Source organism: Ranitomeya variabilis, chromosome 1 (assembly GCF_051348905.1).
Source record: "Ranitomeya variabilis isolate aRanVar5 chromosome 1, aRanVar5.hap1, whole genome shotgun sequence".
NCBI lineage: Eukaryota > Metazoa > Chordata > Amphibia > Anura > Dendrobatidae > Ranitomeya > Ranitomeya variabilis.
The window spans coordinates 995,181,211-995,206,141 of NC_135232.1; the positions used below are offsets into that span (position 1 = coordinate 995,181,211).

General features: G+C 44.3%; 1 protein-coding gene across 1 annotated transcript in view; it reads right to left on the reverse strand.

The window, feature by feature from the left end:
* DDX60 (DExD/H-box helicase 60) overlaps positions 1–24,931 on the reverse strand; it is a 288,318-nt gene that overhangs the window by 96,622 nt on the left and 166,765 nt on the right. Inside the window, exon 25 of the mRNA XM_077279474.1 lies at positions 6,981–7,102. Coding sequence (XP_077135589.1) covers positions 6,981–7,102 — 122 coding nt within the window. The remainder of the gene's footprint in view (positions 1–6,980; positions 7,103–24,931) is intronic.

The following is a 24,931-nucleotide window of genomic DNA, read 5'->3' on the forward strand; positions in this document are numbered from 1 at the left end:
ATCAGTACATTTGTAGCCAACATACTACAAATTTCACCTAATTGACTGTACTTCATTATCTAGTAATTTGCAATACATTTTTTAGAAACTTTTGTCCTACAATCAAAAGACTGATGGCATATTCTTAGGATAGCAGATCAATATCTAATCAGTGGTGATCCGACTCTCACAACCTGGTGATCGAACGTTTGAAGGGGCAGGGCACAGGAGTGAGCACTGAAGCTTACAGTATTTATATTCTGTCTACCTGCATGGCCTTTAACCCCTTAGTGACAGAGCCAATTTGGTACTTAATGACCGAGCCAATTTTTACAATTCTGACCAGTGTCACTTTAAGAGGTTATAACTCTGGAACGCTTTATCGGATCCCACTGATTCTGAGATTGTTTTTTCGTGACATATTGTACTTCAAGTTAGTGGTAACATTTCTTCGATATTACTTGCGATTATTTATGAAAAAAATGGAAATATGGCGAAAATTTTTAAAATTTTGCAATTTTCAAACTTTGTATTTTTATGCCCTTAAATCAGAGAGATATGTCACAAAAAATAGTTAATAAATAACATTTCCCACATGTCTACTTTACATTAGCACAATTTTGGAAACAATTTTTTTTTTTTGTTAGGGAGTTATAAGGGTTAAAAGTTGACCAGCAATTTCTCATTTTTACAACACCATTTTTTTTTAGGGACCACATCTCATTTGAAGTCATTTTGAGGGGTCTATATGATAGAAAATAACCAAGTGTGACACCATTCTAAAAACTGCACCCCTCAAGCTGCTCAAAACCACATTCAAGAAGTTTATTAACCCTTTACGTACTTCACAGGAACTGAAACAATGTGGAAGAAAAAAATGAACATTTAACTTTTTTTTGCAAACATTTTACTTCAGAACCATTTTTTTTAATTTTCACAAGTGTAAAAACAGAAATTTAACCACAAATTTTGTTGTGCAATTTTTCCTGAGTACGCCGATACCCCATATGTGGAGGTAAACCACTGTTTGGGCGCACCGCAGAGCTTGGAAGTGAAGGAGCACCGTTTGACTGTTTCAATGCAGAATTGGCTGGAATTGAGATCAGACGCCATGTCGCGTTTCGGGAGCCCCTAATGTGCCTAAACAGTGGAAACCCCCCACAAGTGATACCATTTTGGAAACTAGACCCCTTAAGGAACTTATCTAGATGTGTGGTGAGCACTTTGAACCCCCAAGTGCTTCACAGAAGTTTATAACGTAGAGCCGTGAAAATAAAAAATCGCATTTGTTTTCACAAAAATGATGTTTTCGCCCACAAATTCTTATTTTCACAAGGGTAACAGGAGAAATTGGACCCCAAACGTTGTTGTCCAATTTGTCCTGAGTATGCTGGTACCCACTATGTGGGGGTAAACCACTGTTTGGGCGCACGGCAGAGCTCGGAAGAGGAGTGCCATTTTGGAATTCAGACTTTGATAGAATTGTCTGTGGGTGTTATGTTGCGTTTGCAGAGCCCCTGATGTACCTAAACAGTAGAAACCCCCCACAAGTGACCAAATTTTGGAAACTAGACCCCCTAAGGAACTTATCTAGATATGTGGTGAGAACTTTGAATGCTCAAGTGCTTCACAGAAGTTTATAATGCAGAGTAGTGAAAATAAAAAATATTTTTTTTTCCCACAAAAGATTTTTTTAGCCCCCAAGTTTTTATTTTCACAAGGGTAACAGGAGAAATTGGACCCCAAAAGTTGTTGTACAATTTATCCCGAGTACGCTGATGCCCCATATGTGGGGGTAAACCACTGTTTGGGCGCACGGCAGAGCTCAGAAGGGAGGGAGCACCATTTGACTTTTTTAGCGCAAAATTGGCTGTTGTGTTTGGAGACCCCCCTGATGTACCTAAACAGTGGAAACCCCCAAATTATAACTCCAACCCTAACTCTAACACACCCCTAACCCTAATCTTAACCCGATCCATAATCCTAATCACAACCCTAACGATAATCACAACCCTAACCCCAAAACAGCCCTAATCTCAACCCTAACCATAACCCTAATCAAAACCCTAAATCCAACACACCCCTAACCCTAATCCCAAACGTAACCCTAATCCCAACCCTAATCCAAACCCTAATCCCAACTCTAACCCTAACTTTAGCCCCAACCCTAACCCTAACTTTAGCCCCAACCCTAACCATAACTTTAGCCCCGTCGTCACAAAAAAAGTTCAATGTAACCTTTTTTTTGTACGTCGCGTCCGCCATTTCCGCGCATGCGTGGCCGTAACTCTGCCCCCTCCTCCCCAGGACATAGACTGGGCAGCGGATGCGTTGAAAAACTGCATCCGCTGCCCACGTTGTGCACAATTTTCACAACGTGCGTCGGTACGTCGGGCCGACGCATTGCGACCGCCCCGTACCGACGCAAGTGTGATAGAAGCCTAAGGCTACTTTCACACTAGCGTCGTACTCGGCCCATCGCAGTGTGCCGGGCCGACGTACCGACGCTAGCGTTGTAAGCGCCACACAACGGGTGCAGCGGATGCTGTTTTTTCAACGCATCCGCTGCCCCATTGTGAGGGGAGGCGGGGGCGGAGTTCCGGCCGCGCATGCGCGGTCGGAAATGGCGGACACGTCGCACAAAAAAGTTACATGTAGCTTTTTTTGTGCCGACGGTCCGCCAAAGCACGACGCATCCGTCGCACGACGGATGCGACGTGGCAATCCGTCTCAATGCGTCGCTAATGCAAGCCAATGGAGAAAAACCGCATCCTGCAAGCACTTTTGCAGGATGCGTTTTTTCTCCGACGCATTGCGACGGAGGCCAAAAAACGCTAGTGTGAAAGTAGCCTAACCCTAGCCCTAACCCTAACCCTAAATTTAGCCCCAAACCTAGCCCTAACCCTAACTCTAGCCCTAACCCTAACCCTAACTCTAACCCTAACTCTAACCCTAACCCTAACTCTAACCCTAACCCTAACCCTAACTCTAACCCTAACCCTAACCCTAACCCTAATTTTAGCCCCAACTCGTCTTCTCCTGCCGGCCGGCAGATGGCAGCAGATGGCGGGTGCACTGCGCATGCGCCCGCCATAAGGAAAAAGCCGGCTGGCAGGAGAAGACAGAAGAGGACCCAGGGACACCGGGTGAGTATGTTAGGGTCCCCGAATCCCCCTATTTCTCTGTCCTCTGATGTGTGATCACATCAGAGGACAGAGAAATACAGATAGCTTTTTTTTTTTTTTTTTGCGGTCGCCGGTAACCTGTTAATTACCGGCGATCGCAAAACAGGGGTCGGTGCAAACCGACCCCGATCATGTTCTTTGGGGTCTCGGCTACCCCCGGCAGCCGAGACCCCAAAGAACATCCGGGTGCCGGGCGGCGGGCGCACTGCGCGTGCGCCCGCCATTTTTTCCCGGAAAAAAGATGGCGGCGCCCATGGGGACCCACGAGGAGCACCGGGGGAGGCAGGTAAGTATCGGGGGGCTATTGGGGGCCATCGGGGACCCTATTTCTCTGTCCTCCGATGTGCGATCACATCGGAGGACAGAGAAATTAAACGGCACATCGCGTTTTTTTTTTTTTTGTTGCGACCGCCGGTAAACGGTTAATTACCGGCGATCGCAACTCGGGGGTCGGTAAAAAACCCCCGAATCATGTTCTCTGGGGTCTCGGCTACCCTCGGCAACCGAGACCCCAGAGAAAATCCGACTCTGGGGGGCGCTATTCACTTTTTCCACAGCGCCGTTAATTAACGGCGCTGTGGTTTAAGTACCCTTAGCGGCCGCCGTTAAAAGGCGTATCGGCGGTCGTTAAGGGGTTAAAATTGACCCCTGCAGCATGTACTATCTAGACAGTTTACAGAAAGACTGAGGAATAATAATAATAATCGTATTTATTTAGTGCCATCATATTCAGTAGCACATTACAATTGAGTGGAGACTTGTACAGACAAGAAAAACATTACAATGTAACTCATAGTTCAACAGTTACAGGAGGAGTGAGGTCCCAGATCATAAGTTTATACTCTATAAGGAAATGGAGGGGACACCATAGGTAAAATGTGCTTGCCATGTATAGTCCAGCCATCATTATAAAAATAGGGATGTTCAAATAAAACTAAAACTGCATGAATCAGTCATCAGCCAGTATTTAAGTACAATTACGAAGAGCTATTGGGAGCATGAAGGATATGGAGACAGATGAATAGTAAGGGGTTGATCCGAGGAAAATTTAGAAAGTGGGAACATGGATTAGTTAGATTAGAGAAGTGAGGTGATAGGCCTGTCTAAAGAGATGTGTTTTTAAATAAAGGTTAAAAATATGGGGTTTAGGTATTAATTAGATTGTCTGGGGTTGTGCAATCCAAAAATGAGAGAAGTCTCGGAGATGAAAGTGGGAGGTTTGGATTATAGAAGATGTTATTCTTAGGTCAGTTGCAGAATGGAGACCATGGCTAGGATGATAGACAGTGATGAGGGAGGAGAAATAGTGTGATGCAGAACTATGGAGATCTTTGTGGGTAAGAGAAAGGTTTATATTGTACTCTGTAGTAGATGGGTAACCAGTGCAATTACTGGCAAAGGATGGCTTCAATGACAGCAATCAGCATAGCGCCTGCCTGGCGAATTCAGAATGAATTGTAGAGCAGAAACTTTAAAAGACAGAGACTGATTAGTAGAGAATTGAAGACGAGAATGCATAATAGCGACAGTAAGAGACTGTGCAGTTTCAAAGGTGAGAAAACTTTGGATTCTGGAGTTGTTTTTAAGGTGCAGGTGACTTGAGAGAGTGAGTGACTGGATATAGGGAGTAAAGGAAAGTTCTGTGTGAAATATGACCCAAAGACAGAGAGCATGCTGTTGGGAGTTATAGTTAAACAACCCAAGGCAATTGCAATTTTGGGTATAGGTACAGTACAGACCAAAAGTTTGGATACACCTTCTCATTTAAATATTTTTCTGTATTTTCATGACTATGAAGGAATGGTCTTTCAACAATCTTGAAGGAGCTCCCAGAGATGCGTAGCACTTGTTGGCCCTTTTGCCTTCACTCTGCGGTCCAGTTCACCCCAAACCATCTCGATTGGGTTCAGGTCTGGTGACTGTGGAGGCCAGGTCATCTGGCGTAGCACCCCATCACTCTCCTTCTTGGTCAAATACCCCTTACACAGCCTGAGGTGTGTTTGGGGTCATTGTCCTGTTGAAAAATAAATGATGGTCCAACTAAATGCAAACCAGATGGAATAGCATGCCGCTGCAAGATGCTGTGGTAGCCATGCTGGTTCAGTATGCCTTCAATTTTGAATAAATCCCCAACAGTGTCACCAGCAAAGCACCCCCACACCATCACACCTCCTCCTCCATCTGTTCACCTTTTCTGCGTCGCACAAAGACACGGTGGTTGGAATCAAAGATCTCAAATTTGGACTCATCAGACCAAAGCACAGATTTCCACTGGTCTAATATCTATTCCTTGTGTTCTTTAGCCCAAACAAGTCTCTTCTGCTTGTAGCCTGTCCTTAGCATTGATTTCCTAGCAGCTATTTTACCATGAAGGCCTGCTGCACAAAGTCTCCTCTTAACAGTTGTTGTAGAGATGTGTCTGCTGCTAGAACACTGTGTGGCATTGACCTGGTCTCTAACCTGAGCTGCTGTTAACCTGCGATTCCTGAGGCTGGTGACTCGGATAAACTTATCCTCAGAAGCAGAGATGACTCTTGGTCTTCCTTTCCTGCGACGGTCCTCATGTGAGCCAGTTTCTTTTTAGCGCTTGATGGTTTTTGCCACTGCACTTTCAAAGTTTTCCCAATTTTTCGGACTGACTGACCTTCATTTCTTAAAGTAATGATGACCACTCGTTTTTCTTTACTTAGCTGCTTTTTTCTTGCCATAATACAAATTCTAACAGTCTATTCAGTAGGACTATCAGCTGTGTATCCACCAGACTTCTGCACAACCCAACTGATGGTCCCAACCCCATTTATAAGGCAAGAAGTCCCACTTATTAAACTTGACAGGGCACACCTGTGAAGTGAAAACCATTCCCGGTGACTACCTCTTGAAGCTCATCAAGAGAATGCCAAGAGTGTGCAAAGCAGTCATCAAAGCAAAAGGTGGCTACTTTGAAGAACCTAGAATATAAGACATAATTTTCATAATCATGAAAATACAGAAAAATCTTTAAATGAGAAGGTGTGTCCAAACTTTTGGTCTGTACTGTATATAGGTTACCAGAGGAAGAAGACATGAGAATTTTTTTGTGGAAATTCTGTTTCAGATAGAGGGAGGACATGGTGATAGAGACAGCAGACAGAAAATCACTGGTATTTTGTATTAAGCTGGATGTAATGTCAGGAGAAGATGTGTATAATTGCATGTCATCAGCATTTACATTGCACAGGAAACCAAATCTGCTTATGGTTTGCCCCATAGGGGCAGTGTTTAGAGAGAACAGTGGGGTGGGGCCTAGGACTGAACTTTGAGGAAACCCAACAGTAAGGGGAAGAGGAGAAGAAGAAGAAAAGTTGGAAAATTATACATTTAGTGGATGCATGGTCTGAGAGGTAGGAAGAGAACCAAGAGAGCAGTTTCTTTGAGGTCCAGAGAGTACAATATTGTGAGGAGGAGCTAATGGTCCTCAGTGTCGAATTCTGCAGAGAGATCCAGGAGAATCAGCAGGGAGTAGTGACCATTAGATTTAGCTGTTAGTAGATCATTAGAGACTTTAATAAGGGCAGTTTTTGTAGAGTTTAAACATCCGGTAAATGGAAACAGTGCCTGCAGGAGAGCCCTAAACCTTCACACAGCTGCACAAAGGAGTGGGGAGGAGTCAGACCTCCACCATTATAATATTTATGGCGTATCCTAAGAATATACCTATCCTTTACATTATTTATACAGCATCATAAATACAAGTAAATTTAACAAAAATATGACTAATGAAGTGTTAACTTACTTTGGATGTTTGTTTGTTTTTTTAAATAAAGAAAATGCACTTACGCAAAAAACAGAGCAGGAAGTTTGTTCATTTTGTCGAGTTTTTCAACAAGCAGAGGAAAATATTTGCAGCAATTAACCTCAGATGGCTCGTTAGTTCCAAGACTTTCCAGCACTTTTGAAACCTTAAAAAACATGATCATAAATTAGATATGGTTTAACCGCATTAAAAAAAACATGGCTTCTTTCTTTCAAAAACACAACAACACTTGTCCGTGGGTTCTTATGGGTTCTTATCTTCACCTCAGCTGCATATAAATAAAATCTACTGAGCTGCAATCAGTGGAGCATTGTCCACATCGCAAGTCAAACTTTCCACCTCAGCTGGTGCTCTAGCAAGATTAAAGGAGGTGGCAACTTAAAGCGAATCTATCAGCAAGTTTTTGCTACCTCATCTGAGAGCAGCAGTAGGTAAAAAGAATCTGAATCAACTTTGTATCATTCAGTTTAGGTGCAATCATTCTGGCACAATTAAAACCTTTAGGTTTGGAATGAAGCAGAGCAGAGAAAGCTAACCCCACCCACACCACAGCTAACCCCACCCACATCACAGCTAACCCCACCCACACCAGACTCTGTGCACAAAGTCCATGGAGAGTGAGTTGCTTATCAAAGGAAGGGGCATTACTGGTCTAGTCCAGCAAAGTTAATCTCTTAGGCTACTTTCACACTAGCGTCGGGAACAACCCGTCGCCGTGCGTCGGGCCGACGTTCCCGACGCTAGCGTGGTCTCCGCCGCACAACGGGGGCAGCGGATGCATTTTTCCCACGCATCCGCTGCCCCATTGTGAGGTGCGGGGAGGTGGGGGCGGAGTTCCAGCCGCGCATGCGCGGTCGGAAAAAGCGGACCGTCGGGAGCAAAAAACGTTACATGTAAGGTTTTTTTCTCCCGACGGTCCGCTAACACACGCCCAAGCGTCGCAAAACGGACGCGACATTTGGCAATGCGTCGCAAATGCGTCGCTAATGCGTCGCTAATGCGTCGCTAATGCGTCGCTAATGTTAGTCTATGACGAAAAAACGTATCCAGCAAGAACTTTTGCTGGATGCGTAGTTTCGGCAAAACGACGCATTTGCGACGTATTGCAGTTAACGCTAGTGTGAAAGTAGCCTTAGTGATAAAACCTTCACAGTCAGTGAACAACAGCACGCACTTTGATAAGTGACACATCCCTGAATTCTGTGTTGTGGCCTCTATCACCTGCTGTCTAGATTACATCGCAAAAACCTGCTGACAGGTTCCCTTTAACCTACAGGTTTGCACTTCTGCACAAATTTGTGCCTGGGTATTTTAAGGTTTACTGTATTTGATGGATTATAAAATGCACCGGATTATAAAACGCACCAGACATTTTGGAAAGGGAAATAGGAAATAGGATTTTTTTATATAAAATGGCGATGCTTCTTATAATCCACTTTTACAGTAGCTTACATGGGTAGCAGCGGCTGTGGTTCAGGGTTCCAGATGGCAGGGTTACTGCTGCAGGAAGCTGGCAGAGGCATGAGATGCTGCGAGTCCCGGGCTGGTAGAAGACGGTGTTGGCAAATGTAGGAGTGGGGTGATGCTGTGGGCCTCAGGCTGGTATGAGGTGGTATTTGGCAGGGTGGGGGCTACGCCGACATTTTGTGAAGGCCTGGAGCCCCACACTTTCCATACTTTTCAATTTGGTGCACTCCAGAAAAATGGCCACCGTAGACAGTGCATGAGCCAGAGGTGGACATACTGCATGTGCAACCGCTGCGGCTGCACCGGGGCCCGGAGGTGGATGGGGCCCCTGGAGGGGGTCTAATAATGAGGGCAATCTGGGCTGTTTCTCTGGCTTTGAGGCTCTGGGGGGGTCTCTGGCCAGATTGCCCTCATGTGCGGTGGGCAGGGAGCGATCCCTGCAGCTCCGCTGCCTACAGGAGAAAATGGCAGCGGAGCGGGGCTGCAAAGATCCATCCTGCTTCCTGCCACAGTCGCATGGCTGGATGACGTCATCATTCAGTGTACGGCTGTGCCAGAGAAGGGAAGCTGCCAGCGACGGTGATGCTGCGGCTGCAGGAAATGTGGTGAGAGGTGAATGGTGCTGTGTGTGTGTGTTGCATGTGTAGAGGTGAGTGGTGCTGTGTGTGTGTGCTGTCATGATCTCAATGGCAAGAGAACATAGCATAAGCATATATAGGAACCAGCTCTTGGAAGATGGGAACTGAGCTGACCATGAACTAAACCTAACGCACAACTAGCAGTGGCCGGGTAGCATGCCTACGTTGGTTCTAGATGCCCAGCCCAGCCGGAGGACTAAATAAAGCTAGCAGAGGAAAATATTAGTCCTAGCTCACCTCTAGAGAAATACCCCGAAAGGAGACAGAGGCCCCCCACATGTATTGGCGGTGAGTTGAGATGAAATAACAAACGTAGTATGAAAATAGGTTTAGCAAATTTGAGGTCCACTTACTACATAGCAGAAGACAGAAAGGACACTTTCATGGTCAGCTGAAAACCCTATCAAAAAACACCATCCAGAAATTACTTTAAAACTCTGGCATTAACTCATAACACCAGAGTGGCAATTCCCGTTCACAAGAGCTTTCCAGACACAGTAACGAAACTACAGCTGTGAACTGGAACAAAATGCAAAAACAAACATGGACAAAAGTCCAACTTATCTAGTAGTTGTCTAGGAGCAGGAACAAGCACAGAGAGGCTTCTGATAACATTGTTGACCGGCAAGCAACTAACAGAGCAGCAAGGTTATATAGCGACTCCCACATCTTGATGGGAACAGGTGAACAGAGAAGATGAAGACACCAGTTCAATTCCACCAGTAGCCACCGGGGGAGCCCAGAATCCAAATTCACAACAGTACCCCCCCCTCAAGGAGGGGGCACCGAACCCTCACCAGAACCACCAGGGCGATCAGGATGGGCCCTATGAAAGGCACGAACCAGATCGGAGGCATGAACATCAGATGCATTCACCCAAGAATTATCCTCCTGGCCGTATCCCTTCCACTTGACCAGATACTGGAGTCTCCGTCTGGAAACACGAGAGTCCAAAATTTTCTCCACAACGTACTCCAACTCACCCTCAACCAACACCGGAGCAGGAGGCTCAACGGAAGGCACAACCGGTACCTCATACCTGCGCAATAATGACCGATGAAAAACGTTATGAATAGAAAAGGATGCAGGGAGGTCCAAACGGAAGGAAACAGGGTTAAGAATCTCCAATATCTTATACGGGCCGATAAACCGAGGCTTAAACTTAGGAGAAGAGACCCTCATAGGGACAAAACGAGAAGACAACCACACCAAATCCCCAACAGAAAGCCGAGGACCAACACGACGGTGGCGGTTGGCAAAAAGCTGAGTCTTCTCCTGGGACAACCTCAAATTGTCCACCACCTGCCCCCAGATCTGATGCAATCTCTCCACCACAGCATCCACTCCAGGACAATCCGAAGATTCCACCTAACCAGAGGAAAATCGAGGATGAAACCCCGAATTACAGAAAAACGGGGACACCAAAGTGGCAGAGCTGGCCCGATTATTGAGAGCGAACTCCGCCAATGGCAAAAAAGCAACCCAATCATCCTGGTCAGCAGACACAAAACACCTCAGATATGTCTCCAGGGTCTGATTAATCCGCTCGGTCTGGCCATTCGTCTGAGGATGGAAAGCGGACGAAAAAGATAAATCTATGCCCATCCTAGCACAGAATGCCCGCCAAAATCTAGACACGAATTGGGTCCCTCTGTCAGAAACGATATTCTCAGGAATACCATGCAAACGAACAACATTTTGAAAAAACAGAGGAACCAACTCGGAAGAAGAAGGTAACTTGGGCAGAGGAACCAAATGGACCATCTTAGAAAAACGGTCACACACCACCCAGATGACAGACATCTTCTGAGAAACAGGCAGATCTGAAATAAAATCCATCGAGATGTGCGTCCAAGGCCTCTTAGGAATAGGCAAGGGCAACAATAATCCACTAGCCCGAGAACAACAAGGCTTGGCCCGAGCACAAACGTCACAAGACTGCACAAAGCCTCGCACATCTCGTGACAGGGAAGGCCACCAGAAGGACCTTGCCACCAAATCCCTGGTACCAAAAATGCCAGGATGACCTGCCAACGCAGAAGAATGAACCTCAGAGATGACTCTACTGGTCCAATCATCAGGAACAAACAGTTTATCAGGTGGGCAACGATCAGGTCTCTCCGCCTGAAACTCCTGCAAGGCCCGCCGCAGGTCTGGAGAAACGGCTGACAATACCACTCCATCCTTAAGGATACCTGTGGGCTCAGAGTTACCAGGCGAGTCAGGCTCAAAACTCCTAGAAAGGGCATCCGCCTTAACATTCTTAGAACCCGGTAGGTATGACACCACAAAATTAAACCGAGAGAAAAATAATGACCAGCGCGCCTGTCTAGGATTCAGGCGCCTGGCGGTCTCAAGATAAATCAAATTTTTGTGGTCAGTCAATACCACCACCTGATGTCTGGCCCCCTCAAGCCAATGGCGCCACTCCTCAAAAGCCCACTTCATGGCCAAAAGCTCCCGATTCCCAACATCATAATTCCGCTCAGCGGGCGAAAATTTACGGGAAAAGAAGGCACAAGGCCTCATCACGGAGCAGTCAGAACTTTTCTGCGACAACACTGCCCCAGCTCCGATCTCAGAAGCGTCGACCTCAACCTGAAAAGGTAGAGCAACATCAGGCTGACGCAACACAGGGGCAGAGGAAAAACGGCGCTTAAGCTCCCGAAAGGCCTCCACAGCATCAGGGGACCAATCAGCAACATCAGCACCCTTCTTAGTCAAATCGGTCAATGGCTTAGCAATATCCGAAAAACCAGCAATAAATCGACGATAAAAGTTAGCAAAGCCCAAAAATTTCTGAAGACTCTTAAGAGAAGAGGGCTGCGTCCAATCACAAATAGCTTGAACCTTGACAGGATCCATTTCAATGGAAGAGGGGGAAAAAATATATCCCAAAAAGGAAATCCTCTGTACCCCAAAAACACACTTAGAACCCTTCACACACAAAGAATTAGACCGCAAAACCTGAAAAACCCTCCTGACTTGCTGGACATGAGAGTCCCAGTCATCCGAAAAAATCAGAATATCATCCAGATACACAATCATAAATTTATCCAAATAATCGCGAAAAATATCATGCATAAAGGACTGGAAAACTGACGGAGCATTAGAAAGACCAAAAGGCATCACTAAATACTCAAAGTGGCCCTCGGGCGTATTAAATGCGGTTTTCCACTCATCCCCCTGCCTGATTCGCACCAAATTATACGCCCCACGAAGGTCAATCTTAGAGAACCACTTGGCCCCCTTTATGCGAGCAAACAAATCAGTCAGCAACGGCAATGGGTATTGATATTTAACAGTGATTTTATTCAAAAGCCGATAATCAATACATGGTCTCAAAGAGCCGTCTTTTTTTGACACAAAGAAAAAACGGCTCCTAAGGGAGATGACGATGGACGAATATGTCCCTTTTCCAAGGACTCCTTTATATATTCTCGCATAGCAGCATGTTCAGGCACAGACAGATTAAATAAACGACCCTTTGGGTATTTACTACCCGGGATTAAATCTATGGCACAATCGCACTCTCGGTGCGGAGGTAACGAACCAAGCTTGGATTCTTCAAAGACGTCACGATAGTCAGACAGGAACTCAGGAATTTCAGAGGGAATGGATGATGAAATGGAAACCACAGGTACATCCCCATGAGCCCCCTTACATCCCCAGCTCAACACAGACATAGCTCTCCAGTCGAGGACTGGGTTGTGAGATTGCAGCCAAGGCAATCCTAGCACCAAATCATCATGTAGATTATACAGCACCAGAAAGCGAATAATCTCCTGGTGATCCGGATTAATACGCATAGTTACTTGTGTCCAGTATTGTGGTTTATTATTAGCCAATGGGGTGGAGTCAATCCCCTTCAGAGGAATAGGAGTCTCCAAAGGCTCTAAATCATACCCACAGCGTTTGGCAAAGGACCAATCCATAAGACTCAAAGCGGCGCCAGAGTCAACATAGGCGTCCGTGGAAATAGATGACAAAGAGCAAATCAGGGTCACAGATAGAATAAATTTAGACGGTAAGGTGCAAATGGAAACAGATTTACCAAGCTTTTTAGTGCGCTTAGAGCATGCTGATATAACATGAGTAGAATCACCACAATAGAAACACAACCCATTTTTCCGTCTAAAATTCTGCCGCTCGCTTCGGGACAGAATTCTATCACACTGCATACTCTCTGGCGACTTCTCAGTGGACACCGCCAGATGGTGCACTGGTTTGCGCTCCCGCAAACGCCTATCGATCTGAATAGCCATTGTCATGGACTCATTCAGACCCGCAGGCACAGGGAACCCCACCATAACATCCTTAATGGCATCAGAGAGACCCTCTCTGAAAGTCGCCGCCAGGGCGCACTCATTCCACTGAGTAAGCACAGACCATTTACGGAATCTTTGGCAGTAAATTTCCGCTTCATCTTGCCCCTGAGATAGGGACATCAAAGTTTTTTCTGCCTGAAGCTCCAAATGAGGTTCGTCATAAAGCAACCCCAAGGCCAGAAAAAACGCATCCACATTGAGCAACGCAGGATCCCCTGGTGTCAATGAAAAAGCCCAGTCTTGAGGGTCGCCCCGGAGCAAGGAAATCACAATCCTGACCTGCTGTGCAGGGTCTCCGGCAGAGCGAAATTTCAGAGACAAAAATAATTTGCAATTATTTCGAAAATTCTGAAACCCGGATCTATTCCCCGAGAAAAATTCCGGCAAAGGAATTCTCGGCTCAGATACAGGTGCATGACAAACAAAATCTTGCAAATTTTGTACCTTCGTGGCGAGATTATTCAAACCTGCAGTTACACTCTGAAGATCCATTACAAACAGGTGGACACAGAGCCATTCAAGGGTTAAGAGGAGGTAAGAAGCAGCTAGACAGCAATTAAGGGCTAGGCAGCAAAACTCTGAGGGGAAAAAAAAAAATTTCCCTTCAACACTTCTTTTTCTCCTGCTTCAGCCCAAACAATTAACACTTTGCGGGCCGGTCAAACTGTCATGATCTCAATGGCAAGAGAACATAGCATAAGCATATATAGGAACTAGCTCTTGGAAGATGGGAACTGAGCTGACCATGAACTAAACCTAACGCACAACTAGCAGTGGCCGGGTAGCATGCCTACGTTGGTTCTAGATGCCCAGCCCAGCCGGAGGACTAAATAAAGCTAGCAGAGGAAAATATTAGTCCTAGCTCACCTCTAGAGAAATACCCCGAAAGGAGACAGAGGCCCCCCACATGTATTGGCGGTGAGTTGAGATGAAATAACAAACGTAGTATGAAAATAGGTTTAGCAAATTTGAGGTCCACTTACTACATAGCAGAAGACAGAAAGGACACTTTCATGGTCAGCTGAAAACCCTATCAAAAAACACCATCCAGAAATTACTTTAAAACTCTGGCATTAACTCATAACACCAGAGTGGCAATTCCCGTTCACAAGAGCTTTCCAGACACAGTAACGAAACTACAGCTGTGAACTGGAACAAAATGCAAAAACAAACATGGACAAAAGTCCAACTTATCTAGTAGTTGTCTAGGAGCAGGAACAAGCACAGAGAGGCTTCTGATAACATTGTTGACCGGCAAGCAACTAACAGAGCAGCAAGGTTATATAGCGACTCCCACATCTTGATGGGAACAGGTGAACAGAGAAGATGAAGACACCAGTTCAATTCCACCAGTAGCCACCGGGGGAGCCCAGAATCCAAATTCACAACAGTGTGCACTGCGGCTGTCGGGGAGTGTGCAGAGAGGTGAGTGATGTGCAAACTGTGTGTGTGCGGTGGTGTGTGTGTACGTAGTTGAAGGAGAAGGCAATAATGGGGGTGGCGAGGGAGGAGGCAATGATGGAGTGGTGGGGGAGAAAGCAATGATGGAGGTGATGGAAAGGGCAATGATGGAAATGGTGGGGGAGAAGGCAATGATGGGGGTGGTGGAAAGGGCAATGATGGGGTGGTGGGGGAGAAGACAATGATGGGGTGGTGAGGGAGAAGGCAATGATACAGGTGGAAAGGGCAATGATGGGGTGGTGGAGGAGAAGGCAATGATGAAGGTGGTGGAAAAGACAATGATGGTGTAGTGGGGGAGAACAATGATAGGGGTGGGGGAGAGGGCAATGATGAAGGCGGTGAGGGAGAATGCAATGATGGAAGTGGTGGAAAGGGCAATGATGGGGGTGATAGGGGAGAAGGCAATGATTGAGATGGTAGAAAGGGCAATGATGGAGAAAACAATGATGGGATGGTAGAAAGGGAAATGATGCAGGTGGGGGAGAGGACAATGATGGGAGTGGTTCGGAAGAACAATAGTTGTTGGGAGAGTGCAATGATGGAGGTGGTGGGGGAGAACAATGATGGGGGTGGTGGAGAGGACAATGATGGATGTGGGTGATTGGGATGGGAGTAAGGGGGACTTATAATGGACTTATGAACAGGAGAAGGGGGAGAAGGACATAAGATATGGATGTGAAATGAATTGGGTGGTGGAGGAGGGGGTTAAGCCCCTGGTAGCGTCCTCTCAAATTCTCACAATTCATTGTGATGCTATTGGGGACTTAAAATTTACTGAGAGGCACTGATAAGGTGCATAGGACATTTTATAATGAACTGAAAGGTGGGAGAAGACTGTCAGGAACTTGTAATAAATTAGGAGGTGGCGAAGGATGCTCAGTGCCTGATAATGTCTTCTCCCACCCCCAAATTCATTATGTTGCTTTAAAGGACTTATAATGACGGGGGGAAACAGGACAGGGACTAAAGCTATGTGCACACATTCAAGATTTGCAGGAGAAAATTCTGCTGCATGTCCTAATGTGTTGGCAGGAAGGACTCTGTGTAAAATACATTTATTTTTTGATGTTTTTGCCATGCTTTTGTTACATATTTTCCCCGTTAGAGCAAGTGAAATATGCTGCAAGAATTGACATTATGCAGATTTGAATTTGCTGCAAATCTGCAAGGAAAAAATAAGCAGTGCGTGCATGAGACTTCCGGGATCTCATTCACTTTTCTTGTACTGTAAAACCTTGCATATATTCCATGTGCACATAGCCTTACAGGTAATTGAAACCAAAGAAAAAGCAATATGTGCATATACTCTAATGAAAATAAATAAGTAAAAAATCAAGTGCATTAAATAATTAACATAGAGTATTTAGTAAACACTGTTTTGATTTTAAAAAAGCATCAAGCTGTCCCACCGCGACAAGGTATACCTAATTGAGACAGTAACTACACTCTCTAATGTTAAAACCTACCTAGTGTGAATAGCGGCAGAGAGTAACCAGGTCCCAAGCGGACACCCAGCTTTGGAGGGACTATATATGAACTGCCCAGCTCAGTGAAAAGGGGGCCACACCTTATTTGTACTGAATACAAAAGTACTGAAGAAAAACAAAAAACTGAGCCGGAGTATGACTTGAAAACATGCATGATGTAAAAGCATATTCACACTGGCCATAGAAACAGGTAAAACCAAAGAAAAAGCAAAGTGTGCATATACCCTAATGAAAATAAATAGAAAAGCAAGTGTATTAACCCCTTCACCCCGAAGCCTGTTTTCAACTTCCTGATCAGGCCATTTTTTTCAATTCTGACCACTGTCACTTGAGGTCATAACTCTGAAATGCTTCAACGGATCCTGGTGATTTTTGTTTGTTTTTTTACATATTGTACTTTATGAAAGTGGTAAAATTTCTTTGATATAACTTGCATTTATTTGTGAAAAAAAAGAAATTTGGTTAAAATTTTGAAAATTTCGCAATTTTCAAACTTTTTGTTTTTATGCCCTTAAATTAGAGAGTCATATCACACAAAATAGTTAAGAAATAACATTTACCACATGTCTGCTTTACATCAGCACAGGTTTGGTTAGGATGTTATAAGGGTTAAAAGTTGACCAGCGATTTCTCATTTTTACAACAAAATTAGCAAAACCATTTTTTTAAGGACACTTTAAGTGACTGTGAGGGGCCTATATGACAGAAAATGCCCTAAAAACTGCACCCCTCAAGGTACTCAAATCCACATTCAAGAAGTTTATTAACCCTTCAGCTGCTTCACAGGAATTTTTGGAATGTTTTTCACAAAACATTTACTTCAGATTCTATTTGTTTTATTTTACAAAGGGTAACAGGAGAAATTGGACAACAAAAGTTGTTGTAGAATTTGTCCTGAGTATTCCGATACCCCATATGTGGGGGTAAACCACTGTTTGGGCGCATGACAGAGCTAAGAAGGGAAGGAGCGCCATTTGACTTCCCAATGCAAAATTTGCTGGAATTGAGATCGGACACCACGTCGCGTTTGGAGAGCCCCTGATGTGCCTAAACAGTGGAAACCCCCACAAGTGACACCATTTTGGAAAGTAGACCCCTAAGGAACCTATCTAGATGTGTCGTGAGCACTTTCAACCCCCAAGTGCTTCACAGAAGTTTATAATGTAGAGCTATAAAAATAAAAAATCATTTTTTTCACAAAAATGATCTTTTCGCCCCAAATTTGTATTTTCTCAAGAGTAACAGGAGAAATTGGACCCCAAAAGTTGTTGTGCAATTTGTCCTGAGTATGCTGATACCCCATATGTGGGGGTAAACCACTGTTTGGGCGCATGGCACAGCTCGGAAAGGAAGGAGCGTTGTTTGACTTTTCAATGCAAAATTTACTGGAATTGAGATCGGACACCATGTCGCGTTTGAAGAGCTCCTGATGTGCCTAAACAGTGGAAATCCCCCACAAGTGACACCATTTTGGAAAGTAGACCCCCTATGAAACTTGTCTAGATGTGTGATGAGCACTTTGAACCCCCAAGTGCTTCACAGAAGTTTATAATGTAATAAAAAATCATATTTTTTTCACAAAAGTGATCTTTTCCCCAAAAATTTTTTATTTTCTTAAGGGTATCAGGAGAAATTGGACCCCAAAAGTAGTTGTGCAATTTGTTCTCAGTACGCTGATACCTCAGTTGTGGGGATAAACCACTGTTTGGGTGCATGGCAGAGCTCAGAAGGGAAGGAGCGCTGTTTTGGAATGCAGACTTTGATGGAATGGTCTGCGGGCATCACGATGCTTTTGCAGAGCTCCTGATGTACCTAAACAGTGGAAACCCCCCACAAGTGACCCCATATTGGAAACTAGACCACCCAAGGAACGTATCTAGATGTGCGGTGAGCACTTTGAACCAACAATTGTTTCACTAAAGTGTATAATGTAGAGCCGTTAAAATAAAAAATCCATTTTTTTCCACAAAAATGATTTTTAGCCCCAAAATTTTTATTTTCAAAAGGGTAACAGGAGAAATTGGACTGCAAAAGTTGTTGTCCAATTAGTCCTGAGTACGCTGATACCCCATATGTGGGGGTAAACCACTGTTTGGGTGCACAGCAGAGCTCGGAAGAGAAGGAGCACCGTTTTACTTTTTCAACGCAGAGTTGGCTGAAATTGAGATCGGACGCCATGTCGCATTTGGAGAGCCCCTGATGTGCCTAAACAGTGGAAATGCCCCAATTCTAACTCCAACCCTAACCCCAACACACCCCTAACCCTAATCCTATCCCTAACCATAACCCTAACCACACCCCTAACCCCAACACACCGTTAACCCTAATCCCAACCCTAACCACACCCTTAACCCCAACACACCCCTAACCCCAACACACCCCTAACCCCAACACACCCCTAACCCTAATCTCAACCCTAACCATAACCCTAACCACACCCCTAACCCTGACACACCCCTAACCCTAATGCTAACTCTAATCCTAACCCTAACCCCAACCATAAATGTAATCCAAACCCTAACCCCAACTCCAACCCTAACTTTAGCCCCAACCCTAACCCTAACCCTAATGGGAAAATGGAAATAAATACATTTACCATATATACTCGAGTATAAGCCGACCCGAGTATAAGCCGACCCCCCTAATTTTACCGCAAAAAACTGGGAAAACTTAATGACTCGAGTATAAGCCTAGGGTGGAAAATGCAGCAGCTACTGGTAAATTTCAAAAATAAAAATAGATACCAATAAAAGTAAAATTAATTGAGACATCAGTAGTTTAAGTGTTTTTGAATATCCATATTGAATCAGGAGCCCCATATAATGCTCCATACAGTTCATGATGGGCCCCATAAGATGTTCCATACAAAATACGCCCCATATAATGCTCCATACAGTTTATGATGGGCTCCATAAGATGCTCCATATTAAAATATGCCCCATATAATGCTGCACAAATGTTGATTATGACCCCATAAGATGCTCCATAGACACATTTGCCCCATATAATGCTTCACAAATGTGGATTATGGCCCCATAAGATGCTTCATACAGATATTTGCCCCATATAATGCTGCACATGGCCCCATAAGATGCTCCATAGAGCTATTTGCCCCATATAATGCTGCACATGGCCCCATATAGAAATTTGCCCCATATTATGCTGCACATAGCCCCTTAAGATGCTCCATACAGATATTTGCCCCATATAATGCTGCACATAGCCCCATACAGATATTTGCCCCATATAATGCTGCACATGGCCCCATAATATGCTCCATACAGATATTTGCCCCATATAATGCTGCACATGGCCCCATACAGATATTTGTCCCATATAATGCTCCACATGGCCCCATACAAATATTTGCCCCATATAATGCTGCACATGGCCCCATAAGATGCTCCATACAGATAATTGCCCCATATAATGCTGCACATAACCGCATAAGATGCTCCATACAGATAATTGCCCCATATAATGCTGCACATGGCCCCATACAGATATTTGCCCCATATAATGCTGCACATGGCCCCATAAGATGCTCCATACAGATAATTGCCCCATATAATGCTGCACATGACCCCATAAGATGCTCCATACAGATAATTGCCCCATATAATGCTGCACATGGCCCCATAAGATGCTCCATACAGACATTTGCCCCATATGCTGTTGCTGCGTTTAAAAAAATAAAAAATTACATACTCACCGCTCAGGCCCCCGGCACTTGCGTTATTCACCTGCTCCCCATTCCTCCGTCGGCACCGCTGTGTCTTCCCCGTCCTCTGCACTGACTGTTCAGGCAGAGGGCGGCGCGCACTAATCGCATCATCGTGCCCTCTGACCGGAGCGTCACTGCAGAGGACTCGGAAGATGCAGCGGCGCTGACGGTGGAACGGGGAACAGGTGAGTATCGCGCACTGCGTTATACTCAACTGCTCCTGGAGCGGTCCCTGCACATCTGTTCCGCGACGCTGGCAGCTTCTTCCTGTAGTGAGCGGTCACATGGTACCACTCATTACAGTAATAAATATGCGGCTCCACCTCTATGGGAGTGGAGTCGGGTCCATATTCATTACTGTAATGAGCGGTACCATGTGACCGCTCACTACAGGAAGAAGCGGCAGGCGCCGGGGAACCAGGGATGTGCAGGGACCGCGCCAGGAGCAGGTGAGTATGATTACACAGCTCCGCTCCCTCTCCCCTGCCGACCCGTGGGTATGACTCGAGTATAAGCCGAGAGGGTTACTTTCAGCCCAAAAAAGTGGGCTGAAAATCTCGGCTTATACTTGAGTATATACAGTATTAATTTTCCCTAACTAAGGCGGTGACAAATAGGGTTTGGTTTACTATTTATAGCTGGTTTTTATAGCGGATTTTTATGATTGGCTGCTGTTACACACTAAAAGACGCTTTTTATTGCAAAAAATAGTTTTTGTATCACCACATTTTGAGAGCTATAATTTAGCCATATTTTGGCTCACGGAGTCATGTAAGGTCTTGTTTTTTTGTGGGATGAGTTGACGTTTCTATTGGTACCATTTTCGGGCACATGACATTTTTTGATCACTTTTTATTCCGATTTTTGGGAGACAGAATGAACAAAATCCAGCAATTCCTGCATTTCTTTGTGGCGGTTGGCGTTTATACCATTCCGTGTGTGGTAAAATTGATAAGGCAGTTTTATTCCTCTTTATTATTCTTTATTCAGTACGATTACAGCGATACCTCATTTATATCTTTTTTTATGTTTTGGCACTTTAAACAAAAAATAAAATAATATTTACAGACTTAAAGGGAACAATCAGGAGATTCATGCCTCCCAAATTGTGGGCAGTATGCATGATTTCAGTCAGGTATACTATTATACCTGAGCATTTCAGAGAAGATATACTTCAAAGATCCATTTGGTGACAATAGTGAGAGATCAGACTAGTTCGGCTTTGACCACAGACAGCTTTTCCCAGAGCTGCTGCAGGTGATTGACATGTCTCTCCCTATGTACATGCAAGGGAGAGGCCTATTAACCCCTTCACCCCAAAGCCTGTTTTCACCTCCTGACCAGGCCAATTTTTACAATTCTGACCACTGTCACTTTATGAGGTCACAACTCCGGAACGCTTTAACATATCTTGGTGATTCTGAGAATGTTTTCTTGTGACATACTGTATTGTACTTTATGATAGTGGTAACATTTCTCTGATATGACTTGCATTTATTTGTGAAAAAAATTGAAATTTGGAGCAAATTTTAAAAATTTCGCAATTTTCAAACTTAATTTTTATCGCACAAAATAGTTCATAAAAAAAACAATTCCTACATGTCTCCTTTACATCAGCACAATTTGGGAAATATCATTTTTTTGTTAGGAAGTTATAAGGGTTAAAATTTGACCAGCCATTTCTAATTTTTACACAAAATTTGCAAAACCAATTTTTATGGGAACCACCTTACATTTGAAGTCACTTTGAGGGGCCTATATGACAGAAAATAAACCAAAACGACACCATTCTAAAAACTGCACCCCTCAAGGTACTCCAAACCACATTCCAGAAGTTTATTAACCCTTCAGGTGCTTCACAGGAATTTTTGGAATGTGGAAGAAAAAAATAAACATTTACTTTTCTTACACAAAAATTTTAATGTATACCTATTTTTTTTGCTTTTGCAAGGTTAACAGGAGAAAATGGACCATAATTTTGTTGTGCAATTTCTCCTGAGCATGCGGATACCCCATATGTGGGGAAAATCTACAGTTTGGGCACAAGGCAGGGCTCGGAAGGGAAAGAGTGCCATTTCACTTTTTGAATGTAAAATTTGCTGGCATAATTTGCGGACACCATGTCATGTTTGGAACGCCCCAGATTTGCCTAAACAGTGGAAACCCCCAAGTGACACCATTTTGGAAACTAGACCCCTTAGGGAACTTATCTAGATGTGTATTGAGCACCTTGAACCCCCAGGTGATTCACAGAAGTTTATAACGTTAAGCGGTGAAAATAAAAAAATCACATTTTTCCCAGATAAATCTTTTTTTAGCTCTAAATTTTGCATTTTCATAAGGATAAGATAAATTTCTCCATTCAATTTGTTGTGCAATTTCTCCTGAGTGTGCAGATACCTAATATGTGGGGGAAATCTACTGTTTGGGTGCACGGCAGTGTTTGGAAGGAAAGGAGCACCATTTGACTTTTTGAATGTAAAATATGCTGGTATAATTAGCGGGTGCCATGTCGCATTTGGAGAGCCCCTGATGTGCCTAAACAGTGGAAACCCCCACGAGTAACACCATTTTGGAAACTAGACTCCTTTGGGACCTTATCTATATGTATAGTGAGCACCTTGAACGCCCAGGTGCTTCACAGAAGTTTATAATGTTAAGCAGTGAAATAAAAAAAAAACTTTTTTAGCTACAAATTTTTTATTTTCACAAAAACAAAAGGAGAAAATGGACCCGAAAGTTTGTTGTGTAATTTCTCCTGAGTTCACTGATTCCCTATATGTGGTCAAAAACGACTTTTGAGGCACAGTGCAAAGCTCAGAAGGGAAGTAGCGCCATATTACAGTGCAGATTTTGCTGCACTTGTTTGAGGGTGCCATGTTACATTGGCAGAGCATAAGTGACCCATTTGAACCTCTCAATGAATTCATCTAGGGGTGCAGTGATTATAATGACACCACAGGTGTGTCACAGACTTTTATACCATTGGCAAATGAAGAAAAAATAATTTAAATTTTTACAATCAAGATTGTGTGTTAGCTCCAAGTTTTACATTTTCACACTGGGAAATGGGTTAAAATGGCACCAGAGTGTGTCCCACAATTTCTGCTGAATGTAGAAATACCCCATATATGGCTATACAGTACTACTTTGCCATAAAGGAGTAACTCGAGAGGGATGGAGTGCTATTTGCCTTATGGAGCACAGATTTTCATAGACTAGTTTGCAGATTCCATATAAAGAGCCCCTAAGTGCTAGAAATCCCCCATCAAGTGACCACATTTTGGAAATTATAACCCAAGGGGAATTTATCTACAGATGTAGTACCGATTTTGACTCCATGGGTGTTTTCCAGAAACAGGCAGCAGTTGATGTTGCTGAGTGAAAATTGCAAACTACCATTGTAGTGACCAGTACGTTGCAGTGACCAGTATGTAGCAGTCACCAGTACATTATACCCAGCTCATGCTGTAGACACGCACCTGTAAATTAGGTGGGCTCTTATCACTACAGAAATGCCCAACATGGGGGATTAAATGTAATTTAGACACACTGAGGCTGAGAAGGTAGGGAGGGCATTTGGATTTGGGAACGGAGAATTTGCAGAATTTCTTTTGGAGGGTGAGGAGCCATTTTGCTTTTCTAGAGCCTTTGTGCAACCAGTAACATGGAAGCCCCCTATATTTCTGTTAACAGATGACAGATCTGAGTGGGGACTTGCTTTTTTTGTGGACTGAGTTGAAGCTTTTATTGGTAACATTTTACATAACGTTTGGGATCACATTTATCCAGCGCTCTACAGTGAGCACTTACTTTGGGGTTTCCATCTAAATCTCTGAGTGACATGCACTGCAGAGTGTCAGATCAGGATCTGCCAGGCAGGGAAGGAGGCATGCCAGCATCTGATCACAGCAAGCACTCGCAAGCCACCTTCCCTGCAGGACCCGGAAGAACCATGTGGCCATCTTGGGGCTGGGGATATTCATGGAGACCATCAGGAAAATGTGATCGCATTGCGTTGTCCTGATGGAAGCGAGCAGGGAGCCCCCTCCCTGCACGATACTCCTCTATGCCACTGTATCTACTGACAGTGACATCAGAGGGTTTAAATTTCCACAATTGATACTAGCACTGATCATGGGCACCTGATCGCCACTCCACTCAGCATGAGGCCGCGCCATCGATGCGCTGTACTAGTAATGCTGTTTGCGCAAACGCAGTTCCCACAGAGCAGTACTAGTACGGCACATGTCGGGAAGGGGTTAATCAGTTAGCGTGACACTGAGAATAGCCAGTTAGGTGCAAACACTGACTAGTCATGTCGACTTTGCCAGACCATTTCAGAAATGCTAGTTGAAATGCCAGAGTGTTTCAGAGAATAATATATGTGGCTGAAAACTTGCAACCAGGCTGCAATTCAAGCTGTTTGGCAGCACAAATTTTCTGACAAGCTCCCTTTAAAGCATCTGGTACAAGAACTTTACTGTGAGGTTCCATAAATAGGAGCGCATATTGAAGGTTCCCATGACATTCCAATCAGCATTAAAAAGACTGTGCTGCTCTATTTTACAGATAAAAAATCATGCCAGTTGTATCTGAATGTTTCATGACATACAGTACAGACCAAAAGTTTGGACACACCTTCTCATTTAAAAAAATTGGGCAAACTTTGAAAGTGTCCCCAAGTGCAGTGGCAAAAACCTTCAAGTGCTACAAAGAAACTGGCTCACATGAGGACCGCCGCAGGAAAGGAAGACCAAGAGTCACCTCTGCTTCTGAGGACAAGTTTTTGCGAGTCACCAGCCTCAGAAATCGCAGGTTAACAGCAGCTCAGATTAGAGACCAGGTCAATGCCACACAGAGTTCTAG